At 51.7% G+C, this 13,837-nt stretch overlaps 2 protein-coding genes across 8 annotated transcripts in view; both read right to left on the minus strand.

The window, feature by feature from the left end:
• Nucleotides 1-989: 989 nt before the first annotated feature.
• On the minus strand, nt 990-11,293 carry Ngb (neuroglobin). Of its 3 annotated transcripts, none has more exons than XM_090344584.1 (5): nt 9,653-11,293; nt 5,517-5,640; nt 3,978-4,089; nt 3,371-3,490; nt 990-1,987 (listed from the first exon to the last, which is right to left on the minus strand). In XM_090344584.1, the coding sequence occupies exons 2-5, from the start codon at nt 5,603-5,605 to the stop codon at nt 1,853-1,855; spliced, it is 456 nt and encodes a 151-aa protein (XP_090200710.1). In that variant the 5' UTR covers nt 5,606-5,640; nt 9,653-11,293; the 3' UTR covers nt 990-1,852. The 3 variants fall into 3 exon arrangements, with proteins under 3 accessions (XP_090200710.1, XP_090200709.1, XP_090200707.1); XM_090344583.1 differs by lacking the exon at nt 9,653-11,293 and adding an exon at nt 9,010-9,230; XM_090344581.1 differs by lacking the exon at nt 9,653-11,293 and having other exon boundaries at nt 5,517-5,659.
• A 425-nt stretch (nt 11,294-11,718) lies between these two features.
• Nucleotides 11,719-13,837, minus strand: part of Pomt2 (protein O-mannosyltransferase 2) — a 37,595-nt gene continuing 35,476 nt past the window's right edge. For 2 of the 5 annotated variants that reach the window (XM_090344585.1, XM_090344588.1), the window contains exons 19-21: nt 13,098-13,238; nt 12,838-12,952; nt 11,719-12,166 (exon numbers count right to left, since the gene is read on the minus strand). In XM_090344585.1, the coding sequence (XP_090200711.1) occupies nt 12,061-12,166; nt 12,838-12,952; nt 13,098-13,238 (362 nt within the window). In that variant the 3' untranslated portion in view covers nt 11,719-12,060. The other 3 variants (XM_090344587.1, XM_090344586.1, XR_016537578.1) reach the window with 3 other exon arrangements.

Raw genomic sequence — 13,837 nt, forward strand, 5'->3', positions numbered from 1 at the left:
AGTTCTATACCTAACCATTTTTTTTTTGCCAGTTGTGGGGCTTGAACTCAGGGCCTGAGCACTGGTCCTTGGACTTTTCTCAAGGCTAGGGCTCTACCACTTGAGCCACAGCATCACTTCCAGCTTTTTTTTTATGTATGTGTATCGAACCTGTGTCTTCGTGCATGCTAGGCAAGCCCTCTACCACTAGGCCAAACTCCCGGCCCCTATACTTAATCATTTTTAAGTGTACTGTTTAGTAGTTGTATTTATATGTGTGTGGTAATAGGGATTGAACCCAGAGCCTCATGGATGCAAGGCAAATACTACTTGAGCTATTTGCCTTACCTAGGCTGTCTAGCCACCAGCCAATGGACTCCCAAGCCCTCGATCAACAGGCAGCCTCCTTGTAATTAGCAAGCTGTGTGCTGACCAAAATGCAAGAAACGCTAATGTCTCTCTCATATACAGTTCTAAGCAGTTGGCTTTCTTCAGGTAGCTGGCAACTCAGGGCAGAGTTGCTTTCACCCTGTGGTGCTGCCATGTTCTGTCAGCACATGGACCCTTGGTGAAGGTCACTGTGAAGTCTGTGCCAGACCGATGGATAGATGACAGAGCAAGAAGGAACAGGAAAGAGAGGAGCTAACCCCTCCCATCCCCCCTCCCATGGCTCACTGGTTACAACTGTCCTGTGTCTCCTAGCTGTGAGGGAGGCTGGTTTAGCTGTGTGCAGAGAGAAAATCTGCTTTTCATAGCCTGCTACTCAGAGCCCCTGACTCCTCCCCATCTCCACCATCACCACCCAGACTCCTCACCAATCTCCACCATCATCACCCCAGACTCCTCCCCCATCTCCACCCCAGACTCCACCATCACCTTCCTCTCCACTTCTCCAAACCTCTGTTTCCCCTCCACCTCCTCTATGGCCCTATGGTCCTGCCCTTCCTCCCTGCTCTGAGCCCCAGGTTAAGGCCCAAGAAGAGACCAGTCCAGGAGGGCTGAAGAGAAAGACTTTATTCCTCATGGGTTCAGAGAACCACAGCAAAGAGGGAGAGGAAAGTACAGATGGCTTCGGGGAGGGCAGAGAACTTCCTGCTGCTCCCCCAGCACTGGACACAGCAGGTGTGAAACATAACTACACAGGTCAGCCCGCTGCCAAGCAGAGTTGGTGAGTAAAGGGGTGAGAGGACACAGGTGGAGAATTAGCTTTCTTGGAGTTGGGTCAGTGAGGAAGAGTCGGACCTAGCTCTCACGGGTGGAGTGGCTCTCCTTCCTCCTCTGCCTGTCCCTACCCTGGCTGGCGAGCTGGGCTCTTCAAGAGCCTTGCTGCTGCTCCTATCAAAAATGCTAAACGAGGACAAAGCGATAGTTCTGCCAAATTACTTGGCTGGGGTGCCTGGGTAACAGAGACCCAGAAATACGGCATGACAGCCACAAAGCATCCTTCCCTCCCAGGCTCCTGAAAGCTGCTTTCTCTTCATTTGTGGAAAGCATCACAGCACCTGAGCAGGCAAAAGGCAAGGGGCCTGAAGCCTGGCCACCTTACTCCTTCCTACTGGGCCAGAGCCTATGGTCTCCAAGTCTCCCCATCTCAGCCCCAGGCCATCTCACCACCAAAGCTCTGCTCTGCCTCATGGGGCCAGAAGGGGTGCCAGAAAAGTGATCACACTGGCAGGGAAGAGACCACCAGGATGAGGAAGCCCAGATTTCTTTCCAGAAGGAAAGGCCACTACTTCTGTAGATGGAGCCCTCTTTATCACCTCTCTAGTATAGCCAAGGGACAAGACCAAGACACATAGAGGCCTGGGCTACAACAGACACAGACCAAGAGAGATACGTAAACAGCTGGGGACCACCAAGCAAGAGTCACTTTTTACTGGCCATCCCAGCCACGACTCATGGCCTGTACCACGGCCCCATAAAGCTGGTTCCAGGCAGCACGCATGGCTGGTGTGAAAGCAGGGCCCAGACACCTCTCCAGCATGTAGAGCAGGGATTCGCCCACTGTCTGCAAAGACAAGAGGTACCATCATCTCAGAGGCATTGCTCCACAGTTCAGGTGAGACCATCAAGGCCAAGCATGCTGGGCCAGCCTTCTTTCCTGCATAGGGATCCCATCTTACTCCTTGGCTATCACACTGTACCCACCCTTCACCCTACGTCTGAATGAATAAAGCATTTCACCATCTCCTAAGCTTGTGACCACCCAAGTTGGATGGAAGCTCCTACCTCAAATCCAATCCATTTTTCCTTTTCCTTGGTTCCCTCCTTTGCAAGACCAGCACATGCAGTTAAGAGCCTGGACTCTGAAGCCAGATAGACCTGATTTCAGATCCGAGTCACCACTTGGGAGCTTGACAGCCTTAAGCAAGTAACGAAAAGTAAAAGTTCCAATTTCTGAGCTTCTTGAAAGATTCAAAAGGTTATTAGCATCTGCATACAATAGGCCTTCAATAATTATAATGTTCCAAAAATAACATTCTAATTTTTTTCTTTTTGTTGGTTGTGGGGCTTAGACTCTGGGCCTGGGCGCTGTCCCTGAGATCTTCAGCTCAAGGCTACCGCCCTATCCCTGGAGTCACAACGCCACTTCCGGTTTTCTAGTGGTTAACTGGAGATAAGAGTCTCACGGACTTTAGTGCCTGGGCTAGCTTTGAACTGTGATCCTCAGATCTTAGCCTCCTGAGTAGCTAGGATTACAGGCATGAGCCACCGTGACTGGCTAACATTCTAATTTCTTAAAACAAGGCACTGTACTGGATAGAGAGGCAAGCAAGACCACGTGGGCACGTTCCTCACAGGGCTTCCTACCACCTGCACAACAGAGTCTGGCACAGCACTGGTCCCCAGTAAGCCAGCTCGTGGGACACTGAGAAAGTGATACTGGCAGAGGCTTTACATGCATCTGCACACTGGGGTTTGTCCTGAAACTCAGCAACCCTCCACATAGTGCTCAGCTTGCACAGGAGAGAGAGGCAAAGATGCACAGCCTCCTTGGGTGCCCTGCCCAAGGAGAAGAGCTCCTGGTGGACTGCAACAAAGGGGTCATTCCTACCATCCCATGGGAAACGCAAGCACTGCCTTGCAGAGCCCAGCTGTGGGCAAGCAGAAATTGTTGCTTCAAGCCAGATGGCTTTAGGGATTGGTTTGACACTCAGCAAAAGAAAGCTGAGTAGACCAGTGGATTTTGTGGTTCTGAGAGAGGCGATGTCTGTGACGAGAACTCAGGAGTTCAGAGAAGCCAAGCCAGTGCCACTGTCACATTGTTGACACATACACAAGGTCCCTAGTGCTGGCATCTGAGGGAATGGAGAGGCGGGGGGTGTGATGGGATTGGGAGGGAGTGTTGGCCCAGGATTGGTCCTCCGAAGGTAAGAGTCCTATCACCTACCGAAAAGGAGCTCAGTTTCACCCCCACTGCCCGGTGCTTCCTGCCCAAGCTGGCTAGGTATTCTTCCAGGGAAGATAGGTCCTCTACATTGGTTACCGCAGCGTCAATCACCAGCATCACCTGCCGGGGTAAAACAGGACTCACACCAGGGCCCAAAACAATCCCATCAGATTACAGCCAGCACCCAGAATCCAAGGCCAGGGAGGCCTTTAGCACCCTGTATTCAAAGAGCAAGGGTAGTAGCCTACGTTAGCATACAGTAGGCGCCAAACGAATGCTGTTAAACTCATGAGTGCCTCTCTTTGAGAATCTCAAAGTCTCTCAGATGTCATTAAGACAATATTGTTAGCCTAGGGCAAGGGGCAACTGAGGCCCTGCGAGGACAATCAGCCTCTAAAAAAATCTCAGTTTGGGGCTAAAATGTAGTCAAATGGTAGGGTGTTTGCCTACTAAGCATGAGGCACCATGGCTGAGAGACCAGGGGGAAAGGCTGAGAGCAGTGACTAAAGCTGTGGCCAGTGGCTGAAGACAGTGTGTCAGGGAAGGCAGACCATTGTGTCAGGTTGGGTCCAGCCCAGAGGGAAAGAAGCAGGAGCCCCTCCCTTACCTTCCTGATGTGGTCTAGGAACTCTGGAGAAGAGAGACAGTCCTCAGGGCTAGAGAACTGGTGCCCATCATACTGGAAGAGAGGCAGCAGGCCGGGCTCCAGGGAGAACAGCCTACAGGTTAGGGGGCAAAGGGTGTTAGCCCCTAAGTGAGCAGTGATCCCAGCAGCCCCAGCTGGTCAGCAGTAAGCCAGCAGCACCCCTCAGGTGGCAGTACCAACCATGCCAGGACCCCTCCTTTTCCCCAGGTTCTGAAAGCTTAGAGAAGCCAGTGCATCTCCAGGAGTCTTACAGCCCCTGGCACACAGTAACCTCTCTCTAAATAGTGGAGGGGTGTAATTTGAGTTGAGGGAGTGTGCTTTAGGCCAGAACTTCCCAGGAGACTCAGCCCAATGATGACATCAAGAGCAAACTGCTAGCCAGGCTTGGGGACTCTACCTGTAATCCTAGCTACTCAGAAGAGGAGGTAGGAAAATCTCAAGTTTGAGATTGGGATATCCTGTCTCAAAAGCAACATAGAAACAACAAAAAGGGCTACAGGACATAGTTCAAGGGGTAAAGCACTTATCAACCAAGCAGGAGGCCCTGGGTTCAATCACTAGTACACACACACACACACACACACACACACACACACACACACACACACCTGAAAACTTCACACGTGCCTAACTTTGTAAAGTATATATCCTTCACAACTTAAAGCAATGGATACAATTTTTACTCTAATTTTACAGAGGAAGAAGCAGCCTGCAGAGAGGCTAAGCAACTCTCAGGTCACAGCACTTGAAAGCAGGGGAGCCACCAAGATGCCAGAGCAAACCTGAGTTCAGGGCACCCTAGAAAGCACAGTGGGAAGCCGGCAGCCAGCCTTGGGAGGGCTCATGTTTTCTAACTCTGTGGCTGTCTTCCTGAAGATGTAGTGCAAGAGGTCTTGGGGAGGTTTTGCAAAAGCCTGGTCAGAAGTTTGGGTCTGACCTAAGAGCCTAGATTCCCTAACAGCCGTGGGAAAGACAGGGCTTCAGGGTTGGTGACAACGGAGGGGTTACACACCTCTTCTCCCCTCTTCACACCGCACGCCACCCATTCCGGGTGGTTTTCTGGTCCTAACCTGCGCCTGCCTTTGGAAGGGTTGCCACACGCGGGCGGGGAAGGCGCCTGCTCACGCTGCCCCTCCTGCCTTCGGGGTACTCACACTCACAGCAGTGGGGACCCCAGGAAGAGGGGCAGGTGTGGCAGACCCCTATCATCCCCCCCACACCAGCATGCATATCTGGGTGCATGTATGCGCCTGCAGCAGCAGCAGCAGCAGCAGCAGCAGCAGCAGCAGCAGCAGCAGCACAGAGAACAGAGGGGCTGAGCCACACGTCGTCGCGCGCCCCACTTCTCTGGCGCACACCTGGCAGCCGCCCCCACCCTGGCCCCTGCAATGGGGTCAGTTTTCTCCCCTCCGGCCGATCCAGCTTCCCGGAGCCCACTCCCCGCGAGGCGCCCCTCCCCCTGCATCCCCCCCGGCCCCCCGGAGCTCGGGCAGTGCTCACCTGGCGAACAGAACGGTGCCATGCTCCAGCGGACTGCGGCTCACCATCCGCCAGCTCTGCCGGATCAGCTCGGGCTCTGGGCGATCCATGCTCTCCCCAGGACGCGGGGTGCAGGGCTGAGACCCTGGGGGCGCAGACGCCATCACCGCACGCGCTGCGCCATCTCGGAGCGGACACCTGCAGCGGCGCGGACCCCTCCGCAGCCACTATGGCCCCCAGGGCCTTGGCCGGGCGGGGCCCAGAGCCAAGGGGATGCAAGCCCAGTCCCGCAGGCCCTTCAGGGGACTCTACTCCAGTTGCTGCGCTCAGCACCTCCGAGCTCCTGCAGCCTCCCTTTAAAGCTGCCGCGCCCCCGCCCCCTCTGGCCCAGCGAGGCGTGCGCTCCCTGGGTAACCTCCTGGCCGCACAGCCTGGCGGCTTTCAGAGCTTGACAGAAATTACGCACCCTCTCTGGGCCTCAGTTTCTCACCCAGAAACTTAGTAACATTACCACATGCTCGCTGGGCACCATGGTACACACCTGCGAAATCCAAAACCTAGAACTTGGGCAGCCAAGGCAGAAGGGTCATGAGTTCAAGGCCGGGGCTTGCCTTGAGAAAAACATAACATTTAACTCCAGCACTCAGTGCTGAGGCTCAAAAGCAAGGAGGATTTAGGGTTGAATCTAATCACCTTATGCAGATGCTGTATGCACCACAAGCCATGCTCAGACCGGGCTAGGTGGGCTCTTGAGCTTGCCCCAGACAGGCATGACTGGACAGCAGCCGTGAGCTGTCTAATCTCTGAGTCTGACAGGGGCACCAACTCTGCTCTGGGGCAGACCACAGCCATGTCTTGTCAGACCTAGATTTTCATGAGACCTGGTTTGTGAACCTGAGTCCTAGTTGGAATCTCTGCCCTGCTTGGCCAGGTGAACTTCGGGGAGGGGGTGTGAAGAGGGGTGTTAAGTGTTCTCCTCACCTCAGATCCTTAGCTCTTCCCACTGCATTTCCCAAGGCAGCTTGTAGACCCCAGCTGCCATCAGCGGGAGGCCCCCTCCCACCTGAACTCCACCCTGACCTAGAACTCCCCTGGATAGGTGGGTACTCCCACCCTTGGCCCACCTAGCAGAGTACTTCCTATCACGACTTCCTGTGTTAAAAGGATCTACCTGGATAAATCCTGACAGTACGTCTCTCCCTCTCCTGTGGGCAGGATGGCTCCCACTAATAAACTTCCTTGTAATTCTCTTGTCCTACTTCCATGTGGTCTGGATGGTTGCCTTACAAGAAGACACAGGCAGATACCAAATGCACATGAAGTTTTAAAAAAATCATAACTTAAAACAATTTGTTTTTAAACCCGGCATAGTGGCTCACACCTATAATCCTAGCTATTTAGGAAGCTGAGATCTGAGGTTCAACGCCAGCCCAGGCACTAAAGACTATGAGACTCATCTCCAACTAACCACTAGAAAGCTGGAAGTGGTGCTGTGGCTCACAGGGTAGGGCAGTAGCCTTGAGCTAAACAGCTCAGAGACAGCACCTAGGCCCAGAGTTCAAGCCCCATGACCAACAAAAGAAAAATTGTTTTTGCCAGGTACTGGTGGCTCATGTTTGTATTCCTAGCTATTCTGTAGGCTGAGATCTGAGGATTACAGTTGGAAGCTAGTCCAGGCAAGAAAAGGCCCTGTGAGACTCTTATTTCCAGTTTGGGGTGGCAAGATTTCTAGAGGGCATCCTTTGATTTCATGGATACAAAGTGATTATCTTCAAGCCATTGGCTGGCTCATAGCTAGCCCTGTGCTAGATAAAAAATGCTTGCCTCCTAGAATGTCTCCTCCTCATTCTGAACCAGAATTGAAGAGCTTCAGTCTTGCACCAGCAAACCCCATAAAACCTATCTATCACCATCTATCTGCTCCCTTTCCCCTGAATGGAGTATGGAAAGCGCTCTATTCTGTATTTTCCCAAATCTTCCTTGGACTGGAGTGTAAAAGACATTGAAGAAACCTGACAAAGACTATCCTAGAGTCCCAGTGGTCTCCAAACAAGAACAGTGCTCTGCATAGACTGAACAGCACCTAGCTGGTCTACAGCCTCCATTTGTCCAGCTTGCTTGCACTTCCTGGCAACAGCCCATATTCAGGACCCTTTTTACCATTCTCTTTTGGTCAGAGGCTGTAGACTAATGAGTTCATGATAGTAGTAGTCTTAGCTAGTAAGTGGAGTTAGCAGGAGAGGTCAAGGTGCTTGCTAATCTCTGCTCCCCATAAGAAAAGGACTACGGATCTGGCATGGTGCAGAAGCCAGGAGTGACGGAAGATCTGAACTCACCTTTGAGGGATTGGCACTATCACAGAATCACTCTTTTCTGTGGGACATCTATTAAAACCTAGGAGAGTCCAATGGCTACTCAGTGTTGTCAAGTATTGATGACAGTAAAGAGCTAGCAATGAGCATTTATGTCCAGACATGGGCCCGTAGCTCTCATCCCACAAGAGCTCTATCAAGTGAGGCTTAGCAGAGTGCCAGAGGCTCATACTTGTAAGCCTAGCTACTCAGGAAGCCGAGATATGAGGACTATGGTTTGAAGCCAGCCTGGGCAAGAAAATCCATGAGACTCTTATCTCTAATCAGCCAGCAAAAAGCTGAAAGTGCATGTGTGGCTCAAGTGGTAGAGCACTAGCCTTGAATAAAAAAGCTCAGATAATATCCCGCCCCTGAGACCAGGCTCCAGGGCCAGAACAACAACAACAAAAGCCCCCAAACGAAAAAAATCTCTTTGACACCTTCATCTTATTGAAGAAATAGAGACAAAGGTGATGAAGCAACTGGCCCAAGGTCACTTAAGTGGTGGGGCCAGGGTTTGACATCTGCTCTATCTTTTCTACTGCTTCCATCATCTTAATGGGCTATGATCAAGAACAGTCAGTGTTCGTAGTCCAGATGAAGAGACTCCATCTCCAATTAATCAGCAAAATGCCAGAGTAGAGGTATGGCAAGAAGGCTGAATGAGAGATTAAGGCTGAGTTTAAGTTCTGGTACTAGTGTGCACATGCACAGACACAGACACACACAGACACACATCACCCATACCACTACCATTCCCACTGGCCTGGGTGTACTTGGGAGAACCAGGAACAATGGGTCCCTGACAGAGCTGGGGAAGCAGGAAAGACACACTGATCCAGAACACTTCTGAGCTGATACCTTCCTGTGTCCGGGGCAGCCAGGGTGCTCCAGGGAGGGGCCTCCAGTCCAGGAGTAAGTTGGAGAAGCCAGAAAGCCCTACTGTAACCCTGAGTCTTGCTTCTATTTCCTTATTATGATTTAAGCAACTAACTTCATCTCTCTTGGGAAAAATGGACACAAACAATTCTTGACTTCTCTGGTTGAATCCTTGACCATGATGAAGACTAGATGTCAAATGAGTGAACACCCAAAACTCAGCACCTGGTCTGTCTAACCTTTCTGTCCTTGGCATTTTCCATCTCCTAAGGATCACGACTTACCTTTTCCCAGCCTGCCCCCAACTACACTTGGTCCTGAGGGTGCAGATGGGCAATCCAGACACTTTGTGGTACGGCAAGGCTCTTTTCCCTCCTCCCTTCAGGCCGACCCTCAAGTCAGGCCCACTTTTCTTAGATCCTAGGTCTCCTTAGGCCTTCCGGATGACAGGGCCATGGCAGGATGAGGTTCTCTGATAAGCAGAACGGCAAACTGCTTGCTGGATACTGCCAGTGTCTCATGCCTGTAGTCCTACTTAGGAAGCTGAGGATTGTAGTGTGCAGCCAGCCCAGGCAGGAAAGTCAGTGTGTCTCATCTTCAAAAAACTGTGAAAAGGAGGAGGAGGGGAAGGAGAGGAGGAGGGGGGAGAGAAGGGGGAGAAAAAGAGGGAAGAGAAGGGGGAGGAGGAGGGGGCCAGAGAAAAAGGGGGAGGAGGAGGAGGAGGGGGAGGCAGCGGAGGCAGCAGAGGCGCCCTAAGTAGTAGAAACTAGTCCAGACCCTAAGTTTAAGCCCCAGGACCATCACCAAAAGAAAAAAAAGCCACTCAGTTTGAGGAGTGGACAAAAATGGTTTCCTTGCAGCTTTTCTATGCTCTCTGGGCACATTAAACTAAGAAAAGTAGTCTATAAGCTCCAGTTTCCTACTTACTTTAGAGGAAGTGTAGGTGGATTGAACTGTCTTCCAACATTACTGAAGCATGTACAGGGGGAGGCCCACAGGCCTCTGGGCATCAGGTTTGCCTGCCAATCAGAGCTGCAGTTGGAATTAGAAAAGGCCTCAGACACAAGACGCTCAGGCATGGATGACTCTTGCCCTCCAAAATTCTCCTCTTCTTAAAGGAGGCCAGAGGGCAAGTCAGATGCAATTAAGTACAAGAACAGCATGGCATTAAAAATAAGAGCTATTTATTACAAAAGTAAATGGCCTCTGAATAATTCAACTGAAAAAAAAAATGTGGCTCAAGACACTGGCTGGAGGTTGGGCTATCTGACAAATGTTGTTTTTTTTTCTCTACCAGCAGTTTGAGATGTCACATTTCTACCGAATCCCAAGGGCTGCAGCCCGCACTCCCCCTTCCTCTTCAACATGGCTATTATTTCCAGCGCCTTCCAAACAGACCCTGAGCTGTGGGTGGAGAGTCTCCCTCCTCCATCCCAGCAAAACAGGGAAAGAAAGAAGGGATTTTTTTTTGTCCCCAAGGTGGTGGTCATATTGGGAGAGGGGTAGACAGGGAGCTAGCTGAGCTCACCCCTTCCTCATCCTCACTTCTGTGATGCCCCTGGGCTCGTACACAGCTCCACCCTTCCAACAAGTGCCTCTTGGGAACTAATAAGACACAGGCTTGTCATGATGGACCACCTTTGCTAAAAGCCAGGCAGATCTCTGCATCCTACCTGCAGAAAAGCCCACCCAGATGGTACCTCACTTGGGCACAGCAGAAACTAGCTCTGCCTGCAGAAGGGAGAAAGGGAGGGAGTGTCAGGACAGAGTCTCTCCATCCTTGCCAGAAATGCAATTAAGCAGACAGCCCAGACTCAGGGCACAGGCTAAGCTTCCTGCTGGGGAAGTCAAAAGGGCTACAGCCCTGGGAAAGGGAGGTCAGTGGGCCTCAGATCTAATTAACTACCCTGCCTTGCTTTTGACATGGCTGCATTTCCTCTATTAACATTAATGATGCTTGGTCTGAGCGGCCAAGCACAGCCCAGAAGCTTCCCTCCTCACTACTCTGTAGGTAGCACAGCCTGTCCCTGAGACCAATTACCAGTCTCCATGGCAACCATTTCCTGAAGATGCTTTAAAGAGCTGTGACCCTGTCAGAGTTGTTGGGAGCTACAGTGGAGGGAAGATGGAGAGTGGTGTAGTCATTATTAAACCGTGAAGCATCAAAGTCTTCTGAGATCAAATAAACATTTTGTCCTGAACTGAGAGGAGGCAGGCACGCTAAAGGGCTGGCCCTTGGTTGGTTTGCTTCTGACCTCCAAAGTTTTCTTAATCCCTCTGTGGGAAGAAGTGGAAGAAGCTTTGAGCTCTGAGCTCAAAGTGGTAGACTGTAGAAGCTGTCATGTGTTTCTAGGTGCCCAGGGTCTTTGGGGAGAAATAAGGACAGAGAGAAAGAGGAAATCCTATGATGTGAAACATCCAACAGAGGAGGGAACACTGGCCCTACCAGGCTGAGTACCAGGTATCTGGGCATCTCAGGAATCTCAGTTCACATAAGGATCCCCACTCAGACTCCTCTCTATCTCAGCTGCTGAGAAAGTGCCCCAACTGCTTTCCCAGCCAGCAGGAGAATGCTGCTAGAAGGTCTGGACAGCAAAATGGTCTCTGGTGCACAGGACTGGGAATACAGAGTACCCATGGACAGAACATGGTTCTCCCACCAACCTCAGTGTGCTAGAGGAGTAGCAACTCAGGGCTAAGGCAGAGCCAACCACAGGCTGGTGCAGAGTACCCGGAGCCTGGTGCATCAAGGGCCAGAAGTCCAGCTGGCCTGTGCCCACAGATGTTATCTAGGAAAGTCATGGGGGGCAGGCTCCCCAAGGACTTGATTGTTTATGGGAGGAAGGGTGATGAAGCTTGGACAGTCCCAAGCTGGGCCTCAGCACAGACAAGAGCCAGCATTCTCAGCCCAAGAGACCCTCTTGGAAGTCAGAGGATTTCTCACAGACCTTACAAACCAAGCCACATCTAATGTGAAAAAATACCAGGAAATCTTACAGCAGCCCTTGACGACTTCTCAGAATTTATGCCTCTCAGCTGCCCAGCTAGTGTGTATTCCACAGAGAATTGGACACACATTCCCTCCCACACTCATCCTTCTTCACAATACACATTTAGAGAATTAGGTCCAAGAGACACAGTCCATTGCAGGTACTGGAGACAGAGCTGCAGCTTGTTAGTGTTGAGTGAAATCTGGGTTTGCACCCAGAGCTTGATCCAAGATGCTTTGGGCTCCTCAGACAGCAACCTGAAGCTGACAGAGTCCAAGACTTGACTCTGCAGCTGGCTCTCTTCAGAGAGTTCCTGGAACCAGGCCTCAGTCCTCTGCAGTAGCCTCAAAAGTCCCACGATTCCAGCCACTTTAGTCCTGCCATTGGACTTTCAGGATTCTGGGCTAGGGGACCAACCATCCCATAAGCCAGAGGGTGGAAGAGGTAGAAGCTGAGGGAAGGAATCAGAGGGAGGTAACTGGTATATGTCAGGTGGCACAGAGGACCACTGACTAATGTCCCTCCTGCTGGGCACATTATACAGGCTCCATCAACACAACTCAGTCCATCTGCCCATCTGATTCAGTCTGCCAGTGGGCACGCTCTGGTCCAGGAGCTCAGTACACATTCTTCCCCTCAGGACTCAGAGAAGGACCATCTAGGGGTGTGGTCCTGGGGGTACTGGTTAATAGTTTAACCTTCTTTGGCAAGTGTGTGCTCACAGGTCACAAGGATCTCACAGAGTCACAATTAGGGGCTTTCAGTGCAGGACCTGTAAAACTTGCCAGAAGGAGGGAAAAGGGGAGCTTTCTTAATAATAGTCTCCCTCCAGAAATTCTGGGATCCCTTCCCCCTCTCCCCTGCACTCCCACACTTCCCTCCCTCTCCGTTGCTATTTCAGCAAGGAGCCCCAGGACTAACAGGGGTATTAAAGTTGGGAACCATTGGCAGGAGGAGTTCTACCCTGACTACACATTAAGGTCATCTGAGTGGCTTTGCAATTGTGACCCACTAGGGCTGAGCCAACCACAGAGCAGCTTCAATACTCCCAAGGGACCCTAATTAAACTCAGGGCCAAAGTGCCAATGAGCACCTGACGGAGGACTGCTAGGGGCAGCGCACCTGTAGGCAGTGACCAGGAGCAGGCTCAGCACTCCCATGGGGTGGACACCCCTGGCCAGGGGAGAGGATGCCAAACCCCAGGCACAGAATCGCAGAAGGCTGTCCCACAGGATACCTAGGGAGATGAGGGAAAACAGCCAGTTTGTCAGAGAACTTCTAGGAATCCTGCAGGAAGCAGCACTGCTACTCATAGTGGCCGTTCCCTCCTCTCCTGCCCTGCCTCCCAATTTGTGTCCCCAGTATGGGCAAGCAATGCTGACCTGTCAACATGGTGGAGAAGAGCATGGCTGGGAAGTAATGGTGGAAGTAGAGGATCCGGCCCATCAGAAAGAACGGGAAGTAATGGAGCATCCAGCCAAGCAGCATCTGACCACCTCCTCGCAGCAACACCTGGATTTGTCCTGGACCCCAAAGCAGCACAGCCCAGTAAGAAGGCTGGACAGCCTGGGTTCCAGCCCAGCTCTGCTTCTTCCTTGCTGTGTGACTCTGAAGAGGTGACTTTACCTCACTTCCTTCCCTCATGTGACCACCCCACATGGCACCATGGTAACTATAAAAGTAAGTAGTCTTGAGAGGCCTGCTCAGTACCCAACCTAGCAAACCTTGACATCATGACAAGGATGCCACATGCCAGCGGGGGCATGACACTGCTGGGCAGGAGGCACACAGATCCAGACACTTGCACTTTCTCCTCTCTGCTGGCATCTCCACCACCACAAACCTTCTCAGGGGTCAGATTGCACAAAGAAGGGGACCTGGGCCTGTGCTGTTGGGATAGGAAGCTTCAGGGCAAACACAGCTGTAGAGATGTCTCTAGTGCTATGATCTATGTCACAGCTAAATAGACAGGGGTAGCACTAGCAGGGAACACTGTCTCTGCCTACTGGAGAACAGGGCCATGGGAAAGGGTGGCTCTGGCTCTAGCACGGGGAAGCAAAGGCTCTCAAGTTAAATGCATGTATCTGAGACTCAGCGCCAACACTTATGAACTACATGTCCT

Source organism: Megascapheus bottae, chromosome 14 (assembly GCF_031878675.1).
Source record: "Megascapheus bottae isolate mThoBot1 chromosome 14, mThoBot2.hap1, whole genome shotgun sequence".
Taxonomy (NCBI): Eukaryota; Metazoa; Chordata; class Mammalia; order Rodentia; family Geomyidae; genus Megascapheus; species Megascapheus bottae.

Bases quoted from the DNA above. Each gene is read 5' to 3' on its own strand.
- Ngb (XM_090344581.1), bottom strand. From the start codon at position 5,659: ATGGCGTCTGCGCCCCCAGGGTCTCAGCCCTGCACCCCGCGTCCTGGG. The intron at 4,090-5,516 runs GTGAGCACTGCC...CCTAACCTGTAG, and splicing joins GGCACCGTTCTGTTCGCCAG to GCTGTTCTCCCTGGAGCCCG. The intron at 1,988-3,370 runs GTAGGTGATAGG...TTGTCTTTGCAG, and splicing joins TGAAACTGAGCTCCTTTTCG to ACAGTGGGCGAATCCCTGCT.